Source organism: Notolabrus celidotus, chromosome 1, assembly GCF_009762535.1.
Source record: "Notolabrus celidotus isolate fNotCel1 chromosome 1, fNotCel1.pri, whole genome shotgun sequence".
NCBI lineage: Eukaryota > Metazoa > Chordata > Actinopteri > Labriformes > Labridae > Notolabrus > Notolabrus celidotus.
The window spans coordinates 36,874,025-36,898,529 of record NC_048272.1 but is presented as its reverse complement, the minus strand read 5'-3'; the positions used below and the strand labels follow the sequence as shown (position 1 = coordinate 36,898,529).

The following is a 24,505-nucleotide window of genomic DNA, read 5'->3' as shown; positions in this document are numbered from 1 at the left end:
TGGAACTGGCCCCTCCCCAATAAAAGGCAGTGAAGACAAAACCTAATGTAAAGGATGAAACATGTCATATACTTCATCAGCTTATGTAGAGATTTTGAATCATTGTTGTTGAACCTCTAATTTCCATACTGTGGGTTTTATTGCAAACTGGAAGGAAAAGTCCTCAGAGTGGTTTTAAATCTCATTCTTGTAATAAATTACGGTAATGTTAAAATCTAAAGCTGTTTCCAAACCGCCTGCTATACTAGCATTACGCACTGATTTGGCCAAAATTCAGTATGTAGTATGTGAACAAGAGCAAAATCTGCAGTATGCCAAAACTACCCAGATGTCGTACTGATTCAGGCACATGTGTGTAGCGGACCAGTCTCCCTCACGTACTGTTTCCCACAATGCACAGTGCTAACATTCTGCTTCTTCATTTCTCCGGATATGACGGGGGCACTCAGTTTTTAGGTGCTGTGAAAATTATTAAATTCCATATAAACCACTTGTTAACTTTTTAAATCATGAGTGATGCTAAAGAAGCAGTTTATCTATCAGCTTGGTCGTTGTTTAATTCCACTTTCTGAAACCGGAAATCCAGAGAAGCCTGACCCAGGATCCTGCAGACCAGATCTAACAGAACAGTCAGACTACAGACTACCTTCAAACACAGTATGCAGTATGTAGTAGGTGGTTTCAATAACAGACAAAGTGTCACATAAACAACTTTAAAAAAAAAGGCAAAAGAAGATCCCAAATTTAAAAACTTTATTGGTAAATGTCTTCTTACAGACTTCTCAGAGGAGCAACATTTGATGTTTTTAAATTAAGACAATCACCCAAAGGTTGCAATGTACATCTAACATCAAACAAACACTTTGACTGATGCATTATGGCACTGAGAGCAGAGGCTGCAAGTCACCAACACACTGAACAGATGCTTATATAACAGAAGTTCCCATGCACTCATGGATGTCTGTCAGTTCATATTGATGTACGTTAAGACTACAGTGAGCATCCACATGTCCTTAAAGAAGAAGTAGAGTCCTTCATTCAGTCCAGTCCAGTAGTCCTTTAATCAGCGATATTTTTGAAGTTGGGTTCTGTGTACGGAGGTAAAGCCGTCTGCTGGCTGAGGAGTTTGTCCATGATGGCGATCTCTGCGTCCCTCTTCTCCACTTGGTTTATGGGAGTCCAGGACATGTCGTGTTGAAGTTTGAATGCACCAACGAACTGATGAGGACAGCTGGAACCCCATTCCTTCAGAGGACAGGACAGGGAGAGAACGTTGTGGTGAGTGTGAAGCGCTAGGTGACAACTGTTTTCTTTAATGAATCCACCTGGTGTCGGTTCACAAACTCATATTCCTGCAAGTTTTCTCTTATATATTTCATAAATCTTGAAAACCACTTGTTAAACACAAACTACTAATACACAAGTATCATAAGTGTATATATAGCTCTCTGTCTTTTATTACAGTCCGAACCTTTCCATAAATCCACTGACCATTGAACTCTGTCTATAACAGCGTAATGAGAGAAACTACAACTCGTCTGATCCGACCTAAACAGCCTGTGTTGTCTGCTTGCTCACTGTGACCTCGCTGCCTGACCACATGGACTTTGAACACCTTTTAATCTCAACATTACATGCATGAACTCCTGCAGGTGTTCAGTTATGCATTCATGTGTTGACATTTGTGCAGGGCTCTGACCGAGGAAGTGAAGTAACAGGTAGAGCAGATATGTAACTCCTGATGTAAACAAAAGGTGACCGAACATTTGAGGCAGTGAAATAATCTGATATCAAGATATCTCCTGACCTTCGGAGAGATGATAGAGAAGTACTTCTGTCCAGATGGTCGTTCGTAGAGGTAATACATGTTGCCTGGCTTCTTCACGATGTTACAGGCAGCGTGGTTAAGGTCTGCGTCTCTTTTGGCATCTTCCAAAACCTAGAGAGAAAAAATGTTTACTGGATGGGAAGCATCTATCTTTTTTTCCGTGCTGTCTATTAATAACATAGGCTGATGTTTATTGGATTATTTAGCTATACAAGAGCTACTCTGAAATAAACCTGCTCAATGACATTTGGCTCAAATTTTGATCTCATGAACACAATCCTTTGGAATTACTCTTTTGTGAAAAAGAACCTACTCCCCCCCCCCAAAAAATGTAATACAATAAATAAATAAATAAATACATTGATTCATGAAAAATTCTGAATAAATAATAATAATAATAATAATAGTGATAATAATAAATAATAATATTGATACTAATAATAATAATAATAATAATAATATTAATAATAATAATAACAATAGTAATAATAATAAAACAACAATAGTGATAATAATAATAATAATAGGACAAAGAAGAACAATGGTGATAATGATAATAGTTATAATAATAATAATAATAATAATAGGACAAAGAAGAACAATGGTGATAATGATAATAATAATAATAATAATAGTGATGATAATAATAATACATTTCTTTGTTGAGGTTTATAGTTTAGAAACTAGAGAGTAGAGTAACTGCAGTGTGTCACGTGTGTACGCTCTTACCTTTCTTGCCTGCTCCTGAAGGTATCTGATCTGATCAGCAATCACTGTCAGTTTGTTGCAAGCATTGGCTTTAATAAATTCATCCCCCTAAAAACAAAGAATTAAAAATATGAATGAAAATAAATATATAATTTAAAAAGTCATATTAAATATACACTACCAGTCAAAACTTTGGATACACCTTCTCATGCAATGGTTTTTATGTATTTTAATTATTTTCAACATTTTAGATTAATACTGAAGACTTCAAAACTATGATATAATCTGGTTTTGCCATAATCTGGATTACAACAGTAGTCAAATAGGGCTATCCATTGTGTACTAACCCTACCTCTGAACAACACAACTGATGGTCTCAAACACATTAAGAAGGCAAGTCATTCTACAAATGAACTCTTGACAAGGCTCATGTTAATTAGAAACCATTCCAGGAGACCACTTCATGAAGCAGACTGAGAGAATACCAAGAGTGTGCAAAGCTGTCATGAAGGAAAAAGGGGGCTACTTTACAGAATCTAAAATATAAAACATATTCTGCTTTGTTTAACACTTTTTTGTTCATTAAATAATTCCATATAAATGTTCTTTCATAGTTTTGATGTCTTCAGTATTAATCTACAATGTTGAAAATAATTAAAATAAATACAAACCCTTGAATGAGAAGGTGTTTCCAAACTTTGACTGGTAGTGTATATATTATATTAACATAATATGAAAATAATATCCATCCACATCATTTTTTTTTTAAATAACTTCACAGATGCATCTTTTGTCCAGCATACCTTCTGAACGTGTGCTGCCAGGGACACCAGGTCCATGGGGTCTCCTACTCTGTGGGTCTGGTAGGAGCTGACCAGCTCCAGGCCGCTGGGGGTGCTGCTGCTCTCCACCAGAGTCACTGCAGGAAACAACATGCACACGAGTTACATCACCAGTCAAACTACTATTTTTATAACCACGCTTTAACAACCTTTCTTTTCTGAGAGGATTGACAATCTTGGCGTCTAAATTGTTGCATATATTTGATTATTTAAATATTGACATGAGTTATATGTACCATTCATGTGTTTCAATCTTATTTATTATCCTGTTCTCCTTTGTTTATTGCGGTATATGGATTTGTTTGAGGACATGTCTGTAGTGTTTTGCAAATGTATTATGTTCAATTTAAAAAAGTAAAAATAAAAATGACGACCGGTTTAGCAGCTTCAAGTGCACCACTGTCTGTAATCACACAATAATACATGTGACTAGTACATAGTACATGTTATAACCTTATAAGAAAATGACACTCTTGACTGAAGAGGATTCATTACATTTGGTAAGCATGTTCATCATATAAGTATATCCACAAACACATGCTCTGCACATGTTTATTTAAATGCTTTATTTAACCCAGTGTTCTCTTAAGAACATGAAGTACTGGACTACAGAGAACCTCTGCTCGGACATGCAGGTGAGCACTAATGTGCCCCAGCAGCATTCCTGTGTTGTATCTAAGTAATTTCAGAGTATAGTATTGATCTATGTCCACAGTCCTGATCGTGCACTTTGTAAAACAGCTTCAATTTAAAGATTTAAAGGTTCCTCATGAGGAACAGCAGGTCCCAGAGAGAATTCATGTTACCTGTGGTGGTCCTGTCGGGCTGGTTGGGGAGGCTGACCGTCCTGTCCATGTTTTCTGATACAGTTTCACACTCTGGACACTCTGTCGGTGGAGTTTGAAGAATATACTCCCTCCTAACCGGCTGGTTTTGTAACCAACTAATATTTGACCAAACATACAGGAGGAATCTCGGGGTCCTACATCACCGCCCCCTTCGCATAAAAGAGCTGTCTGAAAATGTGCCTGCATAGAATATCAAATATAAACTGAGGGAGTTTATTTAAAAACGCAATATATATACTCATCAACATTTTAATCTTAAGCTTTAATCAACCAAAATTTACATCAATATATATATATTTTAAATCTCATTTTATTATCGCGTTTCTTTTCAGGTATGTCAGAAACAGCTACGCTTCATTACAGAGATGCTAAACAAAAAGAGATGAGTCGCATCTGAGAAACCAAACCATTATTATGATATCACTGCGTTTAAAAGCAGACGGTTCATTATTTTGGTTAACATTGACAACGCAGGTGGCCACACAAATCACACTAATAAAGGTCTCACCTGGAAATGGGTAATGTCTTTATATTTTTTTTCCATGAGCCATTGCGTCAGCACTTACTCAACACCAGACTGTGTGCTCAACATATGGTCATAGTTATTGGTTGTTGGACTGTTTGTGTTAGCTTGTTTGATCTGTTCAAAAACTACTGCAGGACTTAAAAATAGTTAAAACGCAAACCTGTGCACTTCCTTAGTGAAAAAATGTGAAAGCATTTTATAAAGATTTCTCCATAAGATATGTCCGTAGTACGGAAGCCCTAAAAGGACATGATTACATACATTTTATTTACTCTGTTTTCTCAAGATCACAACTTATTTTTCTTTATCTCAGTAAAACAAGCTTTGCTTTCTAGAGATAACAAGAAAAAAAGACGAGATCATGGGAAAAATAAAATGTATTCAACCATGGTCTTTCAGGGCTTCCGACTAAATGTAAAAGGAGCACATTTATGTTAACCAAGTAACTTCAGGTAATGTGAAAGGCCTGTTATCCGTTTCTTTAATTGTTTTTTTTTTTTTATAAACATTGTTTAGAACACTTTCCTTCAATGAAGAATAAAAAGACATTTTGTTACGAGACATTTATCTTACAGGTTGAAGAACAAAAACACAAAAAACGAGCTTCGATGTCTGAATAAAACAAGATAAATGATCCCGTTATCACAAGAAAAATAAGTCGTGATCTTGAGAACAAGCTTTGTTTTCCTCGAGATAACGACAAAATGAACTTGTTACCTCGAGAAAACTGAGAAAATAAAATGTATTTAATCCAGTACTTTTGGGGCTTCCTTAATATAGTCAATTGTTTTTAGTACTAATAAAAGTATGTCTGTGTTTCTCCTTGTTTCCAATGTTCTAATCATATAGGTGCCAGAAATGAGTCAAGTGATTTAAGTGGAAAATTGCACTCTTGTGTTGCAGATCAAATGTTAGGGCTAAATAAAAGGGCAATAAATTTAAGTTGTATTACATCAGAAAATGCTTTTGCACATTATGCACATTTGAGATCGAGAAGTTGGCAACCCTCTTTTTTTATTTAAATAAATGATTTCCTGGATATAAAGTCATTTTAAGCCCAAATGACTGTTTAACAAGAGTTCATGTGGGTGATTATGGGGTAGGACTATAGGAGTCTCTCGGGTAGGAGGGGGAGCGCTCCCCGGGGCTCCACTGCTCAGGTCCCACCTCCAATCCAGACAAGTTCCTACTGGAGAAAAGTTACGCCTCTCCTCTTGGTGACCGGCTCCTCTGATCTCTGCTCCAGACTCCTGCAGAGCTCAGATATCCAGCATCATGGAGCTCCGTTACGCGCTGATATCTCTCTACCTCAGTATCCCTCTGTGCATTTCGGACACTACTCCCAGCAATGGCCCCGTTTTGGATCCATTTGACTTCCTCTTCGACACTGCGGTGGACGCCTACAATAAGGGGGACTGGTTGTCGGTCATCCTGAACATGGAGAAGGCGCTCAGGAACAAAGCTATGGTCCGGAGCGTAAAGGCGCAGTGCCGGCTAAGCTGCGCCAACCAGACCGCGTTCGGTGATCGCCTGGCCGGGCTAGGAGTCCCTATTCCCGGGGCCGGGTCTGTGGATGACCTCGGCTTCTTCCAGAAAATCCTGAAACGGGCTGACTGTGTGAACTCCTGCGAGACTGAGAAACTGGGTTCACCTACTCTGCATCAAGTCACTGACGAAGTGGAGCTGGAGTTTAAGAAGAGGACTCCCTATAACTACTTACAAGTTGCATATTTTAAGGTATAACTCTGTAGAGGCTACTTGTAGCTGTAAGTGTGGAGATGCTGCTGCTGCAGCCAGCGCTATCCTGAAAGCAAATGCATCACACAGAACTGGAGTTTATGTTTGTTTACAGTGTAACATATTGAAAAGCACATCGAGCATGTTAACACGTTAGTTATAATCTCATTCAAACTTTAGCTCATAGCTTAAAGAGAGTTGGATACTGTAAGTACCCCAACCCCCCCAAACCAAGGCTCTCATGCCACGTCTTAAGGTGGAGTCAGCTTCTGTGAGTCTGACGTGAGGACGTTTAAAGACCCAAAGAGCTGCTTTCAAAGACGCCTGAAGGACTCACACTTTACTATAACAGTTTTACTTTGTAAGTAAGTTAATGCATGTGCAAGATGAGCCAAATATGTGATGGGGAATTCCTAAACTCTGCCTCCATACGACTTTCTGTCAACACTAGAAAGCACACAGTGATGAAACCTCATGCAGAATTTAAACCTGCAAAAGTCAACATATAAGTTTAAATATCTGTACTGTGTTGTTTATAACTTCTCCATCAAAGCACGACTCAGCAAAAAAGCAGAAAAACAACATGATCTGCAGAATAAGCTGCTTACCTCAGACTTTCACAACTTTAACAACATGTGGCAGCAAACCAGATCTTGTTGATCATTTTCATTTCAAGCTTGATTCATTTTTATGTCACTAAAACAGAGAAAGCTGCTGCAAAGGTTATGCTAAAGCAGGGGATCCCAAACTTTTCAGTCCACGTCCCCCAAAATATATTTGCCAAAGACGAGCGACCCCCACTGTGTCCCTCAAAGTGATTTAATGTGGCTTCATTTAGCTGGTCTGGAGAAAATTAGCCTACCTATATGAGGATGTGGCTGTGTTTCCTGTGCCCTTATGAATTAACTTACTGCTACTGATGCTTCTGATAATTAACTGTTCACTAACCCTAAATTTAGGAGTCATCTGGCAAAAAGAAAGGCAGACAACTCATTACATTTTCTATTTTCAAGGTTTTATTTCAAGTTTAGCTACAATTTTTTTCTTCGATATTCTTTACTATAATGGGCAAAATGTACTATTTTAAGATAATTAAAAAAAACAAAAAACCTCTAAAAACATCCCACGACCCCCCATTTGTGTCTCAAGACCCCCCAGGGGGTCCTGACCCACACTTTAGGAACCTCTGTGCTAAAGGAATAAAAATAATGTCACTGTTAGAGGTGTAGATAAGGTAAGAACAGGGTTATAGCAGTAAAATGGTTAGTGCAAACAATAATAACGAGCATACAACATAGTAAATATTAAACTATAAGTAATTCAAAGTAAATTAGTGTATCCTATGAAACATTTGTACAGAAACAAGCATAACATATAGTAAGTACAATATATCTACACAACAAATTAATTACAAATGTAGATTAATAACTAACTACTCAAATTCCACTTTAAGATAAACTCTGTACTCATTAGTTTGAACTACAGGGTTTGTTTGCTAACTTTAGAAAATTGCTAATATTGGTCAGTTTGGTCAGGCTACATTAATGATGGACCAATGACTGTGTAATGAGAGAAGAAGCATCTTTCATCCTCTTGTTTGGGTTGTAATTCTTACTGTACAGTTTCAGTATTTCTCATAGCATTGTTTTCATCAAAATGATCTGATGCTGCTCACAGCAACTCGCTACTAGAAAAAAACAAAGTTAGCAAAAAGCTGAGCTGGTTAACACAGTGAATCAATAAATCTTTATTTATATAGCACCAAATCATAACAAATGTTCTCCTCAGACTCTTTCCAAACAGAGCAGGTCTAGACCGTACTCTATGTTCTATTATTAACAAAGACCCAACATCAAGACAGGATAAGATCCAGTCCCATCTTACAGACAGGACTCAGTCTGATCTCATCTTAATCCACCATGAGCAGAGCACTTTGCAGCATTTAGCAAGTTACAGTGGCAAGGACAAACTTCCTTTAACAGGCAGAAACCTCCATTAGGACCAGACTCATGTTAGACAGATGTGGATAGAAATAGGCTTTAAATTAAGGATTCTGTTTGTTTGCATCAGCTTGAGTTATAAAGAAGTGTTTGGTTGCATGTTCACCATTTCAACCAAATATTAGAACATCAGTGTATTCACCGTGTTCCCCCTGTGCTTCCAGTTGGGCACAGACCCTTCAGCTTTTGGCTAAGCATCCATCAGTGAGGGTCTCCCGGCCTCACACCTTCAATCAAAGAGGATGAGCTGAACCCGTGTCTGTCTTTTTCAGATCAATAAGCTGGACAAGGCCGTGGCAGCTGCTCACACGTTCTTCCTGGCCAACCCGGACCACGTGGAGATGAAACAGAACCTGGAGTACTACAAGATGATGGCAGGAGTACAGCAAGAGGACTTCAAAGATTTGGAGGCCAGCAAGCATATGGTGGGAGCAAACGCCTTCTCTGATGAGTTTGATTTGATTTCTGTCTTCAGATGTAGGGTTTAGTGGGAGGAGGAGAAGACGGTGTTATAAGTTATAACTTCTGTGTGTTTTTGGTAAACTTATTTCTACTGATTTTGAGTTTCACGGTTTTCAGATAGCTTTACAGTTTTTTTCCTTTAGGATGCTGGCTTTAAAGGTACAGTGTGTAGAAGTTAGCACCATTTCAGCAGAACAGATTTGGTGGAAATGGGATGTTAAAATATGTGTATAATCACCTTTATGAAACTATAGTTCTCTTTTTATATACTTAGAATAAGTATGTAGATTTACATAGGGAGCGGGTCTCCTGATGGAGGTTGCCAGGACGGATTAAACGGACAAAACAGCTTGAAAGAGGCAGAGGTGAAGAGAGAGCGTTTTTTGTTGTTGTTGCTGTTGTTGTTGTTGTTGTTGCTGTTGTTGTTGTTGTTGTTGTTTTGAAACCAGTTGTTTCAGATGAGCACAAACCATTGGTAGCTGTGATGCTCTACTCACAGATACAATCATTTTGGTTGCAACAGATGAGACCAGAGAATCTCTGTTAATATGTTTGTAAATATGTGGTGAATCTTGTGAATGAAGCAGAGCACAACTCCTGCAGTTCAGTAAAAACAACAACAGATGCCTCTCTTGATGACGTTCTTTGTTTTCCTTTTGTTCATTCACTGTTTTCCAAAGGGGTTCATCCTAGAATCCACTACATTTCGCTAATGTTCCTATTTCTACAAACTGCACCTTTAAAGTGAAGTGTGATATGTGATGATATGATGGAAACAAGGGTTCAAATGTGTTCAAAGTTAAATCCAGTTTAAAGGCTTCATTTATGTTCTCTTTCTTTCAATACAAATTAAAACACTTAATTCAAAGTAAAGCACAACTAACTTCAATGATTGAAATATTCAGACTGTTAGCCACGAGGACACTTTTATCTATGAGGCCACTACAATTATTACAAAGTAACTCCTCTGTAATGATGACCACCTCTCTGGATGCTCTCTCACTCCTCAGGCTGAGTTTCTGCTGGGAAAGAGTTACTACAGCGACGACTCTTTCGGCCTGGCGGCGGATCACTTCGAGGTGGGTTTAAACGAGTACTTCACCGCCGATAAGGAGTGCAAGGCACTGTGTGAGGGAGCTTACAATTACGATGGATACAACTACATGGAGTACAGTGCAGACCTGTTCCAAACCATGACAGGTGAGACCAAACGTCCTCTGGTTTTTAAGCAGAAAAGATTCACATGGAGCCTTCTTCTTTATATAACTGTGTCTGTGTGTTAGACCACTACATGCAGGTCCTGAGCTGTAAGCAGCACTGTGCAGTGGAGCTGGCATCGACTGCTGGCCAAGCCAAACCCTTTGAGGACTTCCTGCCCTCTCAGCTCAACTACCTGCAGTTCTCCTACTACAACAGTGAGTCCACCCGCTCTGTCTTTTTCTGCCTGTATAAGGACTGTATGGGAATGTTTTGGGTCAAGATGTGACAAATGTTCCTCAACACTTTGAACATCACTGTTATTACATCCTTCTGTATGACTCACGGTGGAGGGGGGGCGTATCTAATGACAGGAAATCACTATTTAAAGAAGAAGAGAGGGTGAAAGGTCATCCAACAGTACAGATGCTACTAATGTAGCAAACAAATAGTCTGCTTTGAAGCCAATCGTCAGCAGGTGTCGCAATATTGGAGATGCTGAACACAGCCTAACTTCTGGCGAGCTAGTGTGAGGTAAAGAGGCAGGCCTTTAGGTTTTTCGCTAACAGCTACAGGGTGCCTGCCTGTCAATCAGTCAGCCATGTCCTTATTTGGGCAAAAAATGAAAGTTTAATATCTTTTAAAATGTTTTAAATAATTCACCCCGTGTACAGTGTGTGCTGATTGAAAAATGAGCCACTCAGACCTAAACTGTTTTTTGAACCAGGCTGTAAACATTTTTATTTCTGCTGTAAAGATCGTCTTCTTTGAATGGGTGTGTATGTGGTTTCTGGTGTTTCTGCAGCCAGCCTCAAGCCGACGCACGATGAACTGCAGTTTTTAACACTTCTACATGGGCTTCACATGTTAAGACCAGAGGTTGCCGCTTGGTGCAGACTGACAAACAAAAGCTAACAGAGACAAAACATCCTCATAAGTGTTGGAACAGGAATGAACACCAGCTGCTGTCTTAGTTTGGATGTTGGTTGTCAGTTTTATTTGAAAATGTTTAAAAGTAACTTTTTATTTTCCTTTTTTAATATTGCAACCTTGCAATTCAGATATTTCTGCAGATATTTGCAGCAAATCCAGTTGAGCCCTCTTTTTATTATTAGCCTGTTAATCTTAATAAACTGGTGATCACTGGCAGAAGATCTGATAAATTAAGTTAATGTTTCCGGTGGATTTAAATGTAAGCTTGCAGAGGTTTTGAACTTTTCACTGAACAAATTATTGGTATTCCTGATGAAGAACAAAAGATACATTTTAAATTTAGTTGGTATTATTTTTAATTAAGGTCTAAAGGCCTGTTCTTACATTAAAAACATGTAAAAATGTTAAGGCATTATTAACTGAAACCATAAAGTTATAACAACAGGATTGAGAAGCAGGATCATAAACTTGCAAGAGGCTTTTTTTGGAGCCATTGGAGTCTCCCTCTGCAGTTCATCAGAAAGAAAACAAACGTATGGTATAAAGGTTATATTCTCAAACTTGATCCAAAACTTCAGAAGACAGAAAAATTGTTTCCATAAGCTAAGTTAGATTCCTCCATGATGAATCAACTTACCCTCATGTGCAAAGTCTTCACCCTGAGTATGTTCATGTATCTTCATGCCAGAATCCTCCATTTCTCTAGAACCCCTGTCTCATCTCATCTCAACTCAACTTTATTTATATAGCACCTGTCATACATATAAACATGCAGACAGAACACAACAGCAATGGTAAAATTACAAAAGACATGATTATAATAAAAATACTTAAAGATAAAATAAAACAAATACAGTGAAATTAATAAAATAAGTAAGAGTGGAAAGAAAAGTTAAAAATAAGATAGCGTTAACAAGATCAGATGAATACAAGAAATAAATAGTTAATTAAATAAGATGAATAAATGTTAAAGCAATGATTAAAATGATAATGCAGTTCAGGGCTAAAAATAAATTACTCCAAATTAAAAACCAGATTAAAAAGGTAAGTCTTAAGTTTACTTTTAAAAACACTCAGAGAGCTCGCTGTTTTAATGTCCAGAGACAGAGAGTTCCATTGCTTAGGGGCATAAAAACAGAACGCTCTCTGGCCAGTGCTTGTGTGAGACACACAAGGAACATTTAAAAGGTCCTCATATTAGTTAAGACTACTACTATCCTTCTCCCCACTATCATCTCTTTCTCTCTGTTCATCTCCCTCTATCCCTCTCTCCAACACGGTCTCAGCAGATGTGTGTCTAACATGAGTCTGGTCCTGCTGGAGGTTTCTGCCTGTTAAAGGAAGTTTGTCCTTGATGCTGTAACTTGCTAAATGCTGCAAAGTGCTCTGCTCATGGTGGATTAAGATGAGATCAGACTGAGTCCTGTCTGTAAGGTGGGACTGGATCTTATCCAGTCTTGATGTTGGGTCTTTGTTAATGATAGAACTTGATTGATTGGTTGATTGATTGGTTGGTTGTTAACTTCCTGTCTTATGTTTCTTATCTCCAGGTGAGAAGTACGAGCAGGCCATAGAGTGTGCTAAGACCTTCCTGTTGTTCCACCCTGATGATGAGGTGATGAACCAGAACCTGGCTTATTATTCTGCAGTGCTGGGTGAAGAAAAGGCACAGACCATATCAGCCAGACAGGTACAGCCTGCCCTCACTCTGCTTACCTGTAAACTCTTCTTTTTAAGAACTTTATGAATGTTTATGTGAGGCTATGTGTTATCCCAAACCATACCTACCAATGGTTTATCAGACTGGACATGTTGGCATGTACAACAGATAATGTTATGGGAATCATCTCTTTGTCTCTTGGAGAGCACGTCAAAATGTCTGCTGCTTAAACCTGTTACTGTCAAGGCTCTCTGTGAGGTGCAGGCCTTGAACTCCTGTCATTTCTCTCCTCCTTTGTTTCCTATCATCTGTCCATCTGTTAGTCATCAAACATTACTCAAAAGACAACACACTTCATGAATATGGCATACCTACTCAGAACTCCAGAAGACTATATCTCAGTACAGACAGACTGTGAGGTGTGTGAGAAGCAGAAAGCCAGCAGGATAAAAGACATTCACATGGCTCACATAAAATACTTCTCAGGGTTTCCTGTAACATCACATGCTTTCTGAGGGGACAGAGACTTCTTTGCAGCCGCCCCCTCCCTCTGGAACTCACGTCCCACACACATTCAAAACTGCTCCGACCTTTCCACATTCAGATCCCTGTTAAAAACTCACCTTAACAACAAACTGTTAATGTGTGATCATGTTATTTGTGTGTAGTATTATGTTTCCTAGCTTTATTTTTTCCTGTTAATTTTTACAATTGTTAAAGTCTTGTGTCTTTTAGTTTCTTAAAAGGGCTTTACAAAATAAATGTATTATTATTATTATTATTATTATTATTATTATTATTATTATTATTATTATTATTATTATTATTATTATTATTAATTGTATTATTACTTTTATAATAATAATAATAATAATAATAATAATAATAATAATTATTATTATTATTATTATTCTTATTATTATTCTTATTATTATTTTTTATCATTATCATTATTATTATTATTAATAATAATAATAATAATTATTATTATTATTATTATTATTATTATTTTATCATTATCATTATTATTATTATTATTAGTATTATTAATAATAATAATAATAATAATAATAATAATAATAATAATAATATTAGTAATAAGAATAATAAGAATAAGAATACTATTTATTCTACTTTAGATTTCTTTTTAAATTTGGCATTGACAGACCCTTTTTCTCTGGTTTATGTGTTTTCTTGTAAACACATGATGGGGTACAATGTTATGTTCATGCCCAATCTGGGCCAGGACAGGAAGGGGCAGTGAGGGAGGGGAAGAGGCCCGTACAGCAGGGAGCTATCTTTTGTCTTAATGGTTCTGCGTTCTTGTGGTCATCAGTGGAAGGCGTTCGACACCAGAGATCACATAATACCCTCCTTTCAGTGTCACTGCTACTTTACTCGACTGTTTAATTGAACATGCTGTCTGATCCAGCTCTTTTAACAGACTGTGATTTCAACAGAAGCATCTAACGTTGATCTGATTGTTTGGTCTCCAGGTGGTGAAGCAGTACATGCAGCAGTCCATCCTGGAGAAAGAGCTGCTGTACTTCGGATACGAAGCCTTTGGAATCACATTTGTAGATCCAGTGAGTAAATCATTCATTTCTCATTGATCTAATTCTCCTTATATGCTTTAGTTCCTCTTTGTTGGAAGGTTTTTGACTCTTGCTTTTTCTGTGATTTGTCATGCAGGACACATGGACACCTGAAGATGTCATGCCAAAGAAACTGAGAGACAAGCAGAAGTAAGATAAAGGACACACTCACATACATTCATGCAGGGTACAATGAAGCAGACTGTTACAGTATGTTGACTCGTGTGTCTCAGGGCAGACAAAGAGACTGCAGCCAGGATCACTGAGGAAATAGGAAACCTGATGAAGGAGATTGAGACTCTTGTTGAGGAGAAGAAGAAGGATTCTTCAGATCTGGCCATGATACTCACACCACAAGAAGGTGAAAATTTCACAGCAGTGAAAAATGAAGTGTTGATCATGCAAGATTTAATAAAAAAAAATAACCACAGATTAAAGGAATGTAGACATAAAGAGAGAGTCTTCTCAAACTTGTGCTCTGTGTCTTTACACCTCTAGATAGCCCTCAGGTGTATGATGACATCAAGATAACCATGACGTCCAATCAGCTGAACGGCTCCCAGCGGGTGCTGCTGGACGGGGTACTCAGTGATGATGAGTGCAGGGAGCTGCAAGGCCTCTCAAATGTAAGTTATCACAGTTATAGTAATAATAATAATTATTATTATTATAATAATTATAATAATTATAATAATTATAAAAACATATTATGATAATGATAATAATAATAACCTTTAAAAACAAATGCTTACAAAGGGCTTTGACAAACAAAGCATGGCAGGATTCAGAAGACAAAATAAACATTTGACAGACAGAGAGGAGTGTAGGAATTCTTATGATGCAAAAAAAATAATACAACACAAAATATTAAAAAGAATAAAGTGATGAAACAGTAGATCAATTAATTATTGTTGAAGAGGTTGTTTTTTCCCCAAGAACTTGAATAAATGAATTAATAAAAACAGATAAGTAAATAAATAATGCATTTAAGGACAATACAATAAAAAGGTTTTAAGAAGTAGACGACATAACATAGGAGAAAACAGAAAATAGAAAAGGATGAATTAAGAGCATTAAGATAATTAATTAAAAAGAAATAAAAAACAATAAATAATCAGATAAAATCAGAAATAAATAATTAGTTGGATAAAAACTAAAAATAATAATAAATGAAAATAAAAAGCAGTTAGAAGGATGAAGTCACATTGAAGCCAGTCTGTAAAAGTGAGTTTCGAGAAGAGATTTAAAAGATGTCACTGACTCTGCAAGCCTTATCTCCTCAGGGAGGTCGTTCCAAAGTCAAGGGGCTCTGATGGAGAGAGCTTGATCCCCTTTGGATTCGAGTCTCGACTTTGGGACGACCATAAGTGCCCCACCTGAGGATCTAAGGCTTCGGAGGAGATTAACAACTTCCTGAGTTCACTTTATGACTTGAGGCTCTTAAACTCAACTTGATCTGATCCTGACATCACTATTTAACCATCATATACTGACAGGGGCGTATACGTCATCTCAGAAGTGAGGGGGACAAATTGTTTGGAAGATTTTTAGCACAAAATGGTATTTTTATCTTGTTTTGTTTATGTTTTCGTCATTTTTTGCCATTATTGATTGGACAGCTGAAGAGAGACAGGGAACATGGGGAGTAGAGAGCAGAGAAAGACTCAAAGGGTCATGATTGGAACCGAACCAGTGGCTGCTGCGTAAAGGACTAAAGCATTTGTACATGGGGCGCACTTAAACAGCTAGGCCAAGGGCATCTCCTTTCAAACCCCTGATACTCACAGTTTAGGGTTATTTTAAATGTATTGAGAAAGGGGTAATAAGAAAAGTTTGAGCATCTAATACTCAATTCCCTGCATTGTGGTGAATATTTTACTCTTTGTGTCATCTGTGACAGTGCATTTAATTTAAAATCCACCCGTATCCTAGTTATTAGTATTTCTTCAGCCTCTTAAAACCTGTCCTTACCTGTGAAGCCTCCTGACTGTCAGAGGCAAGGCAGCTTTATTTGTACAGCACATTTCATACATGAGGGCAACAAACAAAGGTCTTAGTCTTTGATTTAAAAGAGGTGAGAGTTGGAGCGGACCTACAGCTTTCAGGGAGTTTGTTCCAGATATGTGGCGCATAATGACTAAACGCTCTTCACCATGTTTCGTTCTGACTCTAGGGACTGAAAGCAGACCAGTACCTGATGACCTCAGAGGTCCAGATGGTTCATACAGTAGCAGCAGATCAGCAATGTATTTTGGGCCTAAACCATTCAGGTCTTTATAAACCATCAGCAGGATTTTAAAGTCTATTCTCTGACAGACAGGAAGCCAGTGTAGAGATCAAAGAACTGGAGTGATGTGGTCTACTTTTTTGGTCCTTGTTAGGACTCGAGCAGCAGCATTCTGTATGAGCTGCAGCCGTCTGATGGACTTTTTAGGGAGTCCTGTAAAGACCCCGTTACAGTAGTCTAGTCTGCTAAAGATAAATGCATGGATGAGTTTTTCTGCATCCTGATATATTCTTAAGGTGATAGTAGGCTGGCTTTGTAAGTGTCTTAATGTGGCTGCTGAAATTAAGGTCTGAGTCTATGACTACACCAAGGTTTTTCGGCTTGGTTATGAAATGCTGCTGCTCCGTGTCATGATCCCTGACGGCTGTCTTGTCCCTCTTCCTATCACAGTTATGCAGACTAACAGAGTATACAGTATGTATGTACACCACATAACTCAACTTACATTGTTGATATAAAGACAGAGTGCAGGGTCTTCTGCTTCTTGCTGGCTTGATTGCTTTACATTTTAGTGTGAACTTTTAGCTCATCCTGGCCTAGGTAAAGAAGCGACAGCCTTTCTGCTTTGATTATTAAAAAAGAAGACACAGAAAGAGCGCTCCGTTCCCTCCCACTCATGGTGCATTCAGGATAACTTGGAAAAACGAGCAAGTATAAACAAGTCTAAACTTCTGTCAAACTCGATTCACAGTATAGAAAAGTGCAGGGGTGATGAGGCTAATCCAAACTTTTATCATTTAGCCACCTGAGGTTAGCAGTGGAGTTACCAACACACATCTTCCACTAAGCACGCACAGAGTAGTCAGGCTGCAATAACTGAAATAATTTATTCCTAGGGTACTCTGATTGACTTTTCCAGTTTACAAACAACTAATAACAGGCTTAAACTTCATAACATAAATTGCGGTCAGAAAACTGTTCCTCTCCGCCATCTAACCCACCCGAACAGAGCAAATCAGAGCACCTTTAAAGGTTACCTATCAGCGAGCTCACTGTCACGGGCTCCAGGAGGAGAGCACGCGTCTCACACACAAGCAGCACAGGTAGACTCAAAACATTTTATTGTCAATCCTTAGTAAGCTACTAGTTAACTCAATTTAACAAATTTACCCCATACTGCTAAATATAATAAGATTTTCCTCAAAATATTGTTCACACAAAATATCTATCCTAAAGACAAATTTTAAATCTGGCTCCAACAGGGGGACATAGGGGACAGATACAGCAGGTACGGGGGATGTGTACCCAGTCTACCCTGCGTCCGCTACGCCCCTGCTGTACATGTAGCCTTTAGAGAAGACTCAGAATACCTTAAGTACAGAAAAGACAGAAAGCCTAAAGCAAGTGACGAAAGTCATACTTTGGAGTGATCTCTTTTTACTTATTGTGATATTTAGACTCCTGATTTACTGCATTGATTACTTCTGTATTATGCTAGCTGAGACAATATAACTGCAGAATGAGTTAGATAACACCCCTTTAATCCTCAGTACCAAAGTAACATCATCCCTGCCAGGTAATAAATACATATACCAGACTGAAATAAACAGAACACCTCATCTAAAATCCCTCATAGAGCTATATATTTATATTGACTGAGGATCAAAGAACTTATGATAGCAGTAGCTTCAAGGGACGGACTCAGAGGGAATCATTATCCAGCTCTGCATTCTCACTGATTTATATCTGTGCAGCTCAGCAAAGAGACAGATACAGTCTATGGAGTGAGTGGCTGAACAGGACTTTATACAGGAAGTATCATTAAATGGTTCTCCAGACAAAACTTCAAAGTTTAAATGACACCTTTGACAATATCACAGATTAAATGTAGAAACTATTGCAGCTGCATTTGAGGTTAGCAAGACATGAACTAAAAGAGTATGCCTCTTTAATTATTTTTGTTATGTATAAAATGTAAAGAGATTCTGTCATGTTGTTTTGATCTTGGGTTTATTTTCCAGGCAGCTGCTCTCAAAGGTGACGGCTACAGGGGGCGCCCTTCCCCACACTCTCCTGGTGAGATGTTCCAGGGAGTCACCGTTCTGAAGGCTGTGAAGGTCTGTAGTCCTGCTCCTTGACTCATAAAACATAGTATTCTCAGAACAGTCTGTTTTAGAAGGCTCTGATCCATTTGAGTCTGATCATTGTGTCCACACCTGCAGCTCGGTCAGGAGGGAAAAGTTCCTCTGAAGAGCGCTCGCCTGTTCTTCGACCTCAGTGAGAAGGTGAGGAAGGTGTTGGAGTCGTACTTCCATCTAGAAACTCCTCTCTACTTCTCCTACTCCCACCTGGTGTGTCGCTCCGCCATTGATGGTAAGTGATTAAGGGAGAGTTTTCATATTTGTTTGATTTGGTATATATAATTGTACATTCAAAATAATCCATAGTAGAGAAGTCTCCTGCAAGGACACATTACCTGCAGAGAGCCATTTAAAGCAACCTTTGCATGACCCATAACCCAATTTTTTAAAAAGAAGAAAAATACACATCTACACGTGTTTTTTTTTTTGGTTTTTTTAAGTTATATTTTGGGGCTCTTTTGCCTTTATTGATAGTACAGCTGAAGATATACAGGAAATGTGGGTAGTAGATTGTGGGGGAAGACATGCAGCACATGGTCGCGGCCGAGAGTCAAACTGGCGACCTCTGTGACGAGCACTATGGTCTCTGTATGTGGAGTGCTTAGACCATTAGGCCACCAGCACCCCCTATGGACGAGCAAAGGTCGAGAGCAGGGGGGTCGAGACTCAGGGTGGGGGCATGTCTCAACCTTTATTATACAGTCTATGGTCTGGACACGGTTCAGGTTCAGTAACCCCCTTTGTTTCCTTTGTTAAGAGGAGAGGAGAGGAAGGGAGAGGATGGGAGAAGGAAGAGTAGTGGAGTTTTTTTTAAAGATGGGGAGGGAGTCTTGAGAACTGAAATGAACAAGTTAGAATGTGTTAGGCAGGTTTGTATAGTATAGTCACAGGTAAATGCACAGGTGAAAGAGACAATGAGCTGCAGGTGATCAAATTGGTTTTAGAGACGTGGTCCTGTTCCTGAACTTGCGTCTCACTGGCTGTTTTCAAACCGATACTGATTTGGCCAAAATTCAATATGTAGTATGTGAACAAGAGCAAAATCTGCAGTATGTCAAAAACTACCCGGATGTCGTACTGATTCAGGAACAAGTCTCAGTATGCAGTGGACCAGTCTCCCTTACGTACTGTTTCCCACAATTCACAGCGCTAATGTTCTTCTTCTTTTTTCCGTATATGACGAGGGCACTCAGTTTTTATGTGCTGTGAAAATTATTAAATTCCATATAAACCACTTGTTAACTTTTTAAATCAAAAGTGACGCTAAAGAAGCAGTTTATCTATCAGCTTGGTCGTTGTTTACTTCTGCTTTCTGAAACCGGAGATCCAGCGATGCCTGACCCAGCATCCTGCAAAACAACGTCTGTGCCTTTCTAGTTTTTATTCACTTCTCATGTTGCTTTGTGCTTTTTATCACTACCATCAATTCAGCCTGTCTCACTGTTAAATGTTTGCCAGCTTTCTGCTCAGTGTTTGTGTCTGTGACTTGGTGCTGAGCAGGTAGCATGAAATGGGTTTATTTGAGGTCTTTTTGCTGGAAACATCTCATTTCTGCAGATTAAGCTTGACTGAACGCAATGTACCGAACCAAAACAACTGGCTTGTGGACGGTTAATTGATCTGCAGTGCTGAGTTGAACTAAATACTTTGATAATGATTCTCAGAATTCGCTGTAAGGCCTGCTGTGTGTACTCACTGAGGAATCTTACTCTAGGTTTACATAGTTTTCATTGAACATGTGCAAAAATAGATGTATGCTTAGGGAAGAACTAGCATGAAACTAGCATGTGCACACCTAAAGATATAGATACACATTAAAAACAACAATAGCATGTTGTCTTTGGGTTTGTTTACAAAGTTACAAAACTAACAGTGACTGGTTAGAGTAGCTTCAACAAAGAATCTAAGACCCCTAACCTCTGTCTGTTTTGTTTCTGTAGAGAAGCAGGAGGACCGTGAAGACCTGAGTCACCCTGTCCATGTGGACAACTGTCTGCTGGTCTCTGAGCTCAATGAGTGTATAAAGGAGCCTCCTGCATACACACACAGAGACTACAGGTGAGAACACACACACTCATGCTCTACACACTTCATCTTTAAAAGGATAACTGTGGACAGAATCACACACCTGACATCACGTCTCTCTTGTGCAGTGCCATCCTTTACCTGAACAGTGACTTTGAAGGAGGAGATTTCATCTTCACTGAACTCGATGCTAAAACAGTGACGGTAAGTCGTCAGCTGGCCTTGCCTGATTTTTTTTTCTGTACATGTGCTGTATGTAAAATATAAAAATAACAATTTCAGGCTTCATTGTTATTACTGCGTTGAGATCCTCTGGCAGACATTTACTAGGCATTCCAAATACAAAAATGAAAACAAAAGGGGACAGGGTGTTCAGGTCTGCCCGAGGAGTTCAGGTCTGCTGAGTCAGAGATCTTTTTAAAATCTCATCTTTAAACACTTTAATACTTTAACAAATACTTTTATCATAGGGCCTTCCCTGATTTTATCTGAATTTCATTTTATTTTATTTGAGTTTAACCATATAAAGAAATATGTTTTAAAATAATTGTATTCCTTTAGAGTTCTTCTAGGGGAATTTGATGTCTTTTAAAATAGGTTTTAATTCTTTATCTTCACTTGTCTGATTTTAAAAACTGCTTGTTTTATTTCACTGCCCATGTGAAGCACTCTGTTTTTTTTAAAAGTGCTCTACAAATAAACTCATATTTATTATTAAAATATTAGAATTATTATTTGTTACATGCTCTTTGTTTTTGACTTCCTCCAGGCCGAGGTGCGTCCCCGGTGTGGCCGCGTGGTCGGGTTTGGAGCAGGAAAGGAAAACCCTCACGGTGTCAGAGCCGTCACTAAGGGTCAGAGGTGTGCTGTGGCACTGTGGTTCACCCTGGATCCTACACATGAGGAAAAGGTACGCACAACCTCTGTGGAGCTAACATTAGTGCAAGTGCAATTTTATGAGCAGGATCCAAGAGTGTGTAATGAAACTCTCCCAATCATCATAACAGTAATGTCGTTGTAGTGTTCCTTCACTCTGTAGAAACACATAAAGACTCTAACAGCAAGCTACATCTTTATAAACATTATAATGTTAATTGAACAGAAACAGACACTTGCACAGGAGAAATGTGATGTTTATGCTCCAAGGTGGAGCATAAACATTTTTAAAAGCAAACTCAAGACCTAACTTTTTCGTCTCCCTTTTAATTGAGTTTCATTCATTCTTATAACAGTTTTATTTGTTCATTTATTTATTTATTATCTAGTTCAAATTTGAGTCACTTTTATTCTATTCTATTTATTTATTTATTTATTTATGTATTTATTTATTTCATTTTCTAAGTATAGCATCTTATTTTCCTTTAATGGTTTAATATTTTAATGTTTTATTATCTGAGTGTTTGATTTCCTGAGTTGAGTTTTTATACCTCCAGTGTTTCCTCATCAAGATATCATGAGAGTGTTTCCTCTGTTTGTTCAGCAACTTCTTTTTTTATTTTTTATTTTATTTATTTATTTTATTTCATTGTTGTTATTATTATTGTTGCATATATTGTGTTCTTAACCTTAGAATTGTGGGGGTGGGTTTGGGGTCAGGGCTGGGGTTGGGTTTAGGATGCGGGGGGGGTTTTTTATATCTTTTTCTTAATTTATTCTATTTTAAGTTGTTTTTATGTACAGCACTTTGTGTTACAATATCATTGTATGAAAAGCGCTTTATAAATTAAGTCTGATTGACTGATTGATTGATTGATGAAATTAGAGACTGCTTGTTTGATTTAAAGGAATCTAATTCAATATGTTTTTAATCTGCCTCTGCTCTGAAACACAATTCTTAACCCGCTCATTTTGAATTCAGTGTCCCTTAAATCTTTCTTCTTCTGTCATGTAGGAAAGAATCCAAGCTCAAGAAATGCTGAAGATGTTTTCCACCCCTGTGGATGCAGATTTCATCAAACAAGAAGAGACTGACAGCTCCAAGGCTTTACCGACAAATCCAGAGCCTCCTGTGCAGGCAGAGCAGGAAAAAGCAGACAGTAAAGCAGACAGTAAAGCAGACAGTAAGGCAGACAGTAAGGCAGACAGTAAGGCAGACAATAAAGCAGACAGTAAAGCAGACAGTAAGGTAGACAGTAAGGCAGACAGTAAGGCAGACAGTAAGGCAGACAATAAAGCAGACAGTAAAGCAGACAGTAAGGTAGACAGTAAGGTAGACAGTAAGGCAGACAGTAAAGCAGACAGTAAAGCAGACAGTAAGGTAGACAGTAAGGCAGATGTTAAAGCAGCAGAACAGAAGCCTGCAGACACACAGGCTGACAAACCAGCCGACCCTTCAAAAGACAAAGCAGAAAAGAAACCAGTCGGCAAAACAACAAAAGACACCAAAGCCAAAGCTGCTCCTAAAGCAAAGGCCAAAACTGGAGACCAAGCAAAGGCCAAAACTGGAAACAAAGCAAAGGCCAAAACTGGAGACCAAGCAAAGGCCAAGACAGTGGATAAAGTCAAACCTGCTGCTAAAAAGGATGGCAAACAGACGGTTAAAACACAGGCCAAGCAGGGAGACAAGAAGGATGCAAAGCCTGCTGCTAAAAAGACAGTGAAAGTTGCTGCCAAGACGGACTCTAAAAAAGCCCAAGCTGACGCAATGTCGGCGTCAGACTCTCAGAGGGGCAGGGTGGAGCTGTGATCAAACAGCATCTGTGACTGTGTATGAGGTGTATATGTTTTCTACTACTTTCTTCAAGGTCTCTTCTGTGGGTGTCTGAATCAAACCGAGTGAAAGGTGGAGTTTGTAAAGCATTATTTATCTAGTGAGAAACTGTTGGAGGTGGATGAATTTATGTTTAAAAGTTCAATGACTGAAAATACAGAGCGCCTGCTGTTTCACTGAGTTCTCCTCTTATTGACTGACAATCTGCCAAAGAGCCAAACGTACTGTTACCATTCGTATGTGGCATCCAAAGCTTTATATCTGTAGACATGATGCTTAATTTAATCTCACATTTCAACCTGACTTTTCTGTACCTGTTTATTTGCTGTGTCATGTTGGGGGTCGGGGGATGGGGCATCACTGGGAGCAAAGCATTTATATCAAGAAAACTCAAATCCACTTTGTGAATCATTGAAATAAAAGTTGTGTTTCTAAGTCATGTTGAGTTTCATAAAGAGAGAGAGAGGATAATGCAGTACTCTGAGTCAGCACTGGGTGTCAGCATGGAAGCATTGTTCAGTAATCTGTCACATACTCCCCCAGCTTATTTAACAAAGCATTACAAATTCACTTTCAAGAGTAATCCTCAGGTACTGAACTTCAAGATTTGGGGAAACTGGGTTGCCCTCCTGCTGTGATTGGACTACAGCCTGAATAATTCAAAGCCCGAGCGCTCATTGTTGCACTCCCTTGCTTGAAGCTCAGCACATTTCAGCACTGTCACATTATAGAACCAGGAGTCTGCTCAGGAAAACTAACATGTCAGCTTTGTGTTTGTAAGCCTGCACTGATGTATTCATTTTTTCAGGGCACAGTGCCGTTAAAAAAGATCACTTGTTTTATAAAAACAGCCAGTTCTCCCACCCGAACTGAAAGCACATCAGTAATGCTGCTTCTCAAATCATCTTTAGTGAGAAAATCATTTACTTAAGCAGTGTACTTTACATTTCTCTTTTAACATTTTAGGATTTAATACGTCATGCTGTTCTTTCTGTCTTTACTTCAGCTTTAGTTAGGGTTTTACTTTGCAGAGTAAGATCTCACAAAAACCTCAATCAATCAGACT

General features: G+C 38.4%; 2 protein-coding genes across 2 annotated transcripts; one reads left to right on the top strand and one right to left on the bottom strand.

Annotated features, from left to right (window-relative positions):
- Positions 1–736: 736 nt before the first annotated feature.
- Positions 737–4,365, bottom strand: c1h1orf50 (chromosome 1 C1orf50 homolog). The gene is made up of 5 exons (XM_034692141.1): positions 4,185–4,365; positions 3,340–3,455; positions 2,558–2,644; positions 1,808–1,939; positions 737–1,245 (listed from the first exon to the last, which is right to left on the bottom strand). Exons 1-5 carry the CDS (start codon positions 4,231–4,233, stop codon positions 1,060–1,062), a joined length of 570 nt encoding a protein of 189 aa, XP_034548032.1. The 5' UTR covers positions 4,234–4,365; the 3' UTR covers positions 737–1,059.
- A 304-nt stretch (positions 4,366–4,669) lies between these two features.
- p3h1 (prolyl 3-hydroxylase 1) lies at positions 4,670–23,878 on the top strand. The gene is made up of 16 exons (XM_034692127.1): positions 4,670–4,744; positions 5,999–6,489; positions 8,762–8,914; positions 9,962–10,151; positions 10,235–10,366; positions 12,632–12,771; positions 14,238–14,327; positions 14,434–14,486; positions 14,570–14,697; positions 14,835–14,962; positions 18,585–18,680; positions 18,786–18,936; positions 20,645–20,762; positions 20,858–20,933; positions 21,499–21,639; positions 22,621–23,878. Exons 1-16 carry the CDS (start codon positions 4,741–4,743, stop codon positions 23,413–23,415), a joined length of 2,886 nt encoding a protein of 961 aa, XP_034548018.1. The 5' UTR covers positions 4,670–4,740; the 3' UTR covers positions 23,416–23,878.
- The last annotated feature ends 627 nt before the right edge of the window (positions 23,879–24,505 follow it).

Excerpts from the sequence above, each read along its gene's own strand:
- c1h1orf50 (XM_034692141.1), bottom strand. The coding sequence starts at position 4,233 with ATGGACAGGACGGTCAGCCTCCCCAACCAGCCCGACAGGACCACCACA. Across the intron at positions 3,456-4,184 it reads GCCCGACAGGACCACCACAG|TGACTCTGGTGGAGAGCAGC; the intron begins GTAACATGAATT and ends TGTTTCCTGCAG. Across the intron at positions 1,246-1,807 it reads TCTCTATCATCTCTCCGAAG|GAATGGGGTTCCAGCTGTCC; the intron begins GTCAGGAGATAT and ends TGTCCTCTGAAG.
- p3h1 (XM_034692127.1), top strand. Across the intron at positions 18,937-20,644 it reads GTGTCGCTCCGCCATTGATG|AGAAGCAGGAGGACCGTGAA; the intron begins GTAAGTGATTAA and ends TTGTTTCTGTAG. Across the intron at positions 20,934-21,498 it reads TCGATGCTAAAACAGTGACG|GCCGAGGTGCGTCCCCGGTG; the intron begins GTAAGTCGTCAG and ends GACTTCCTCCAG.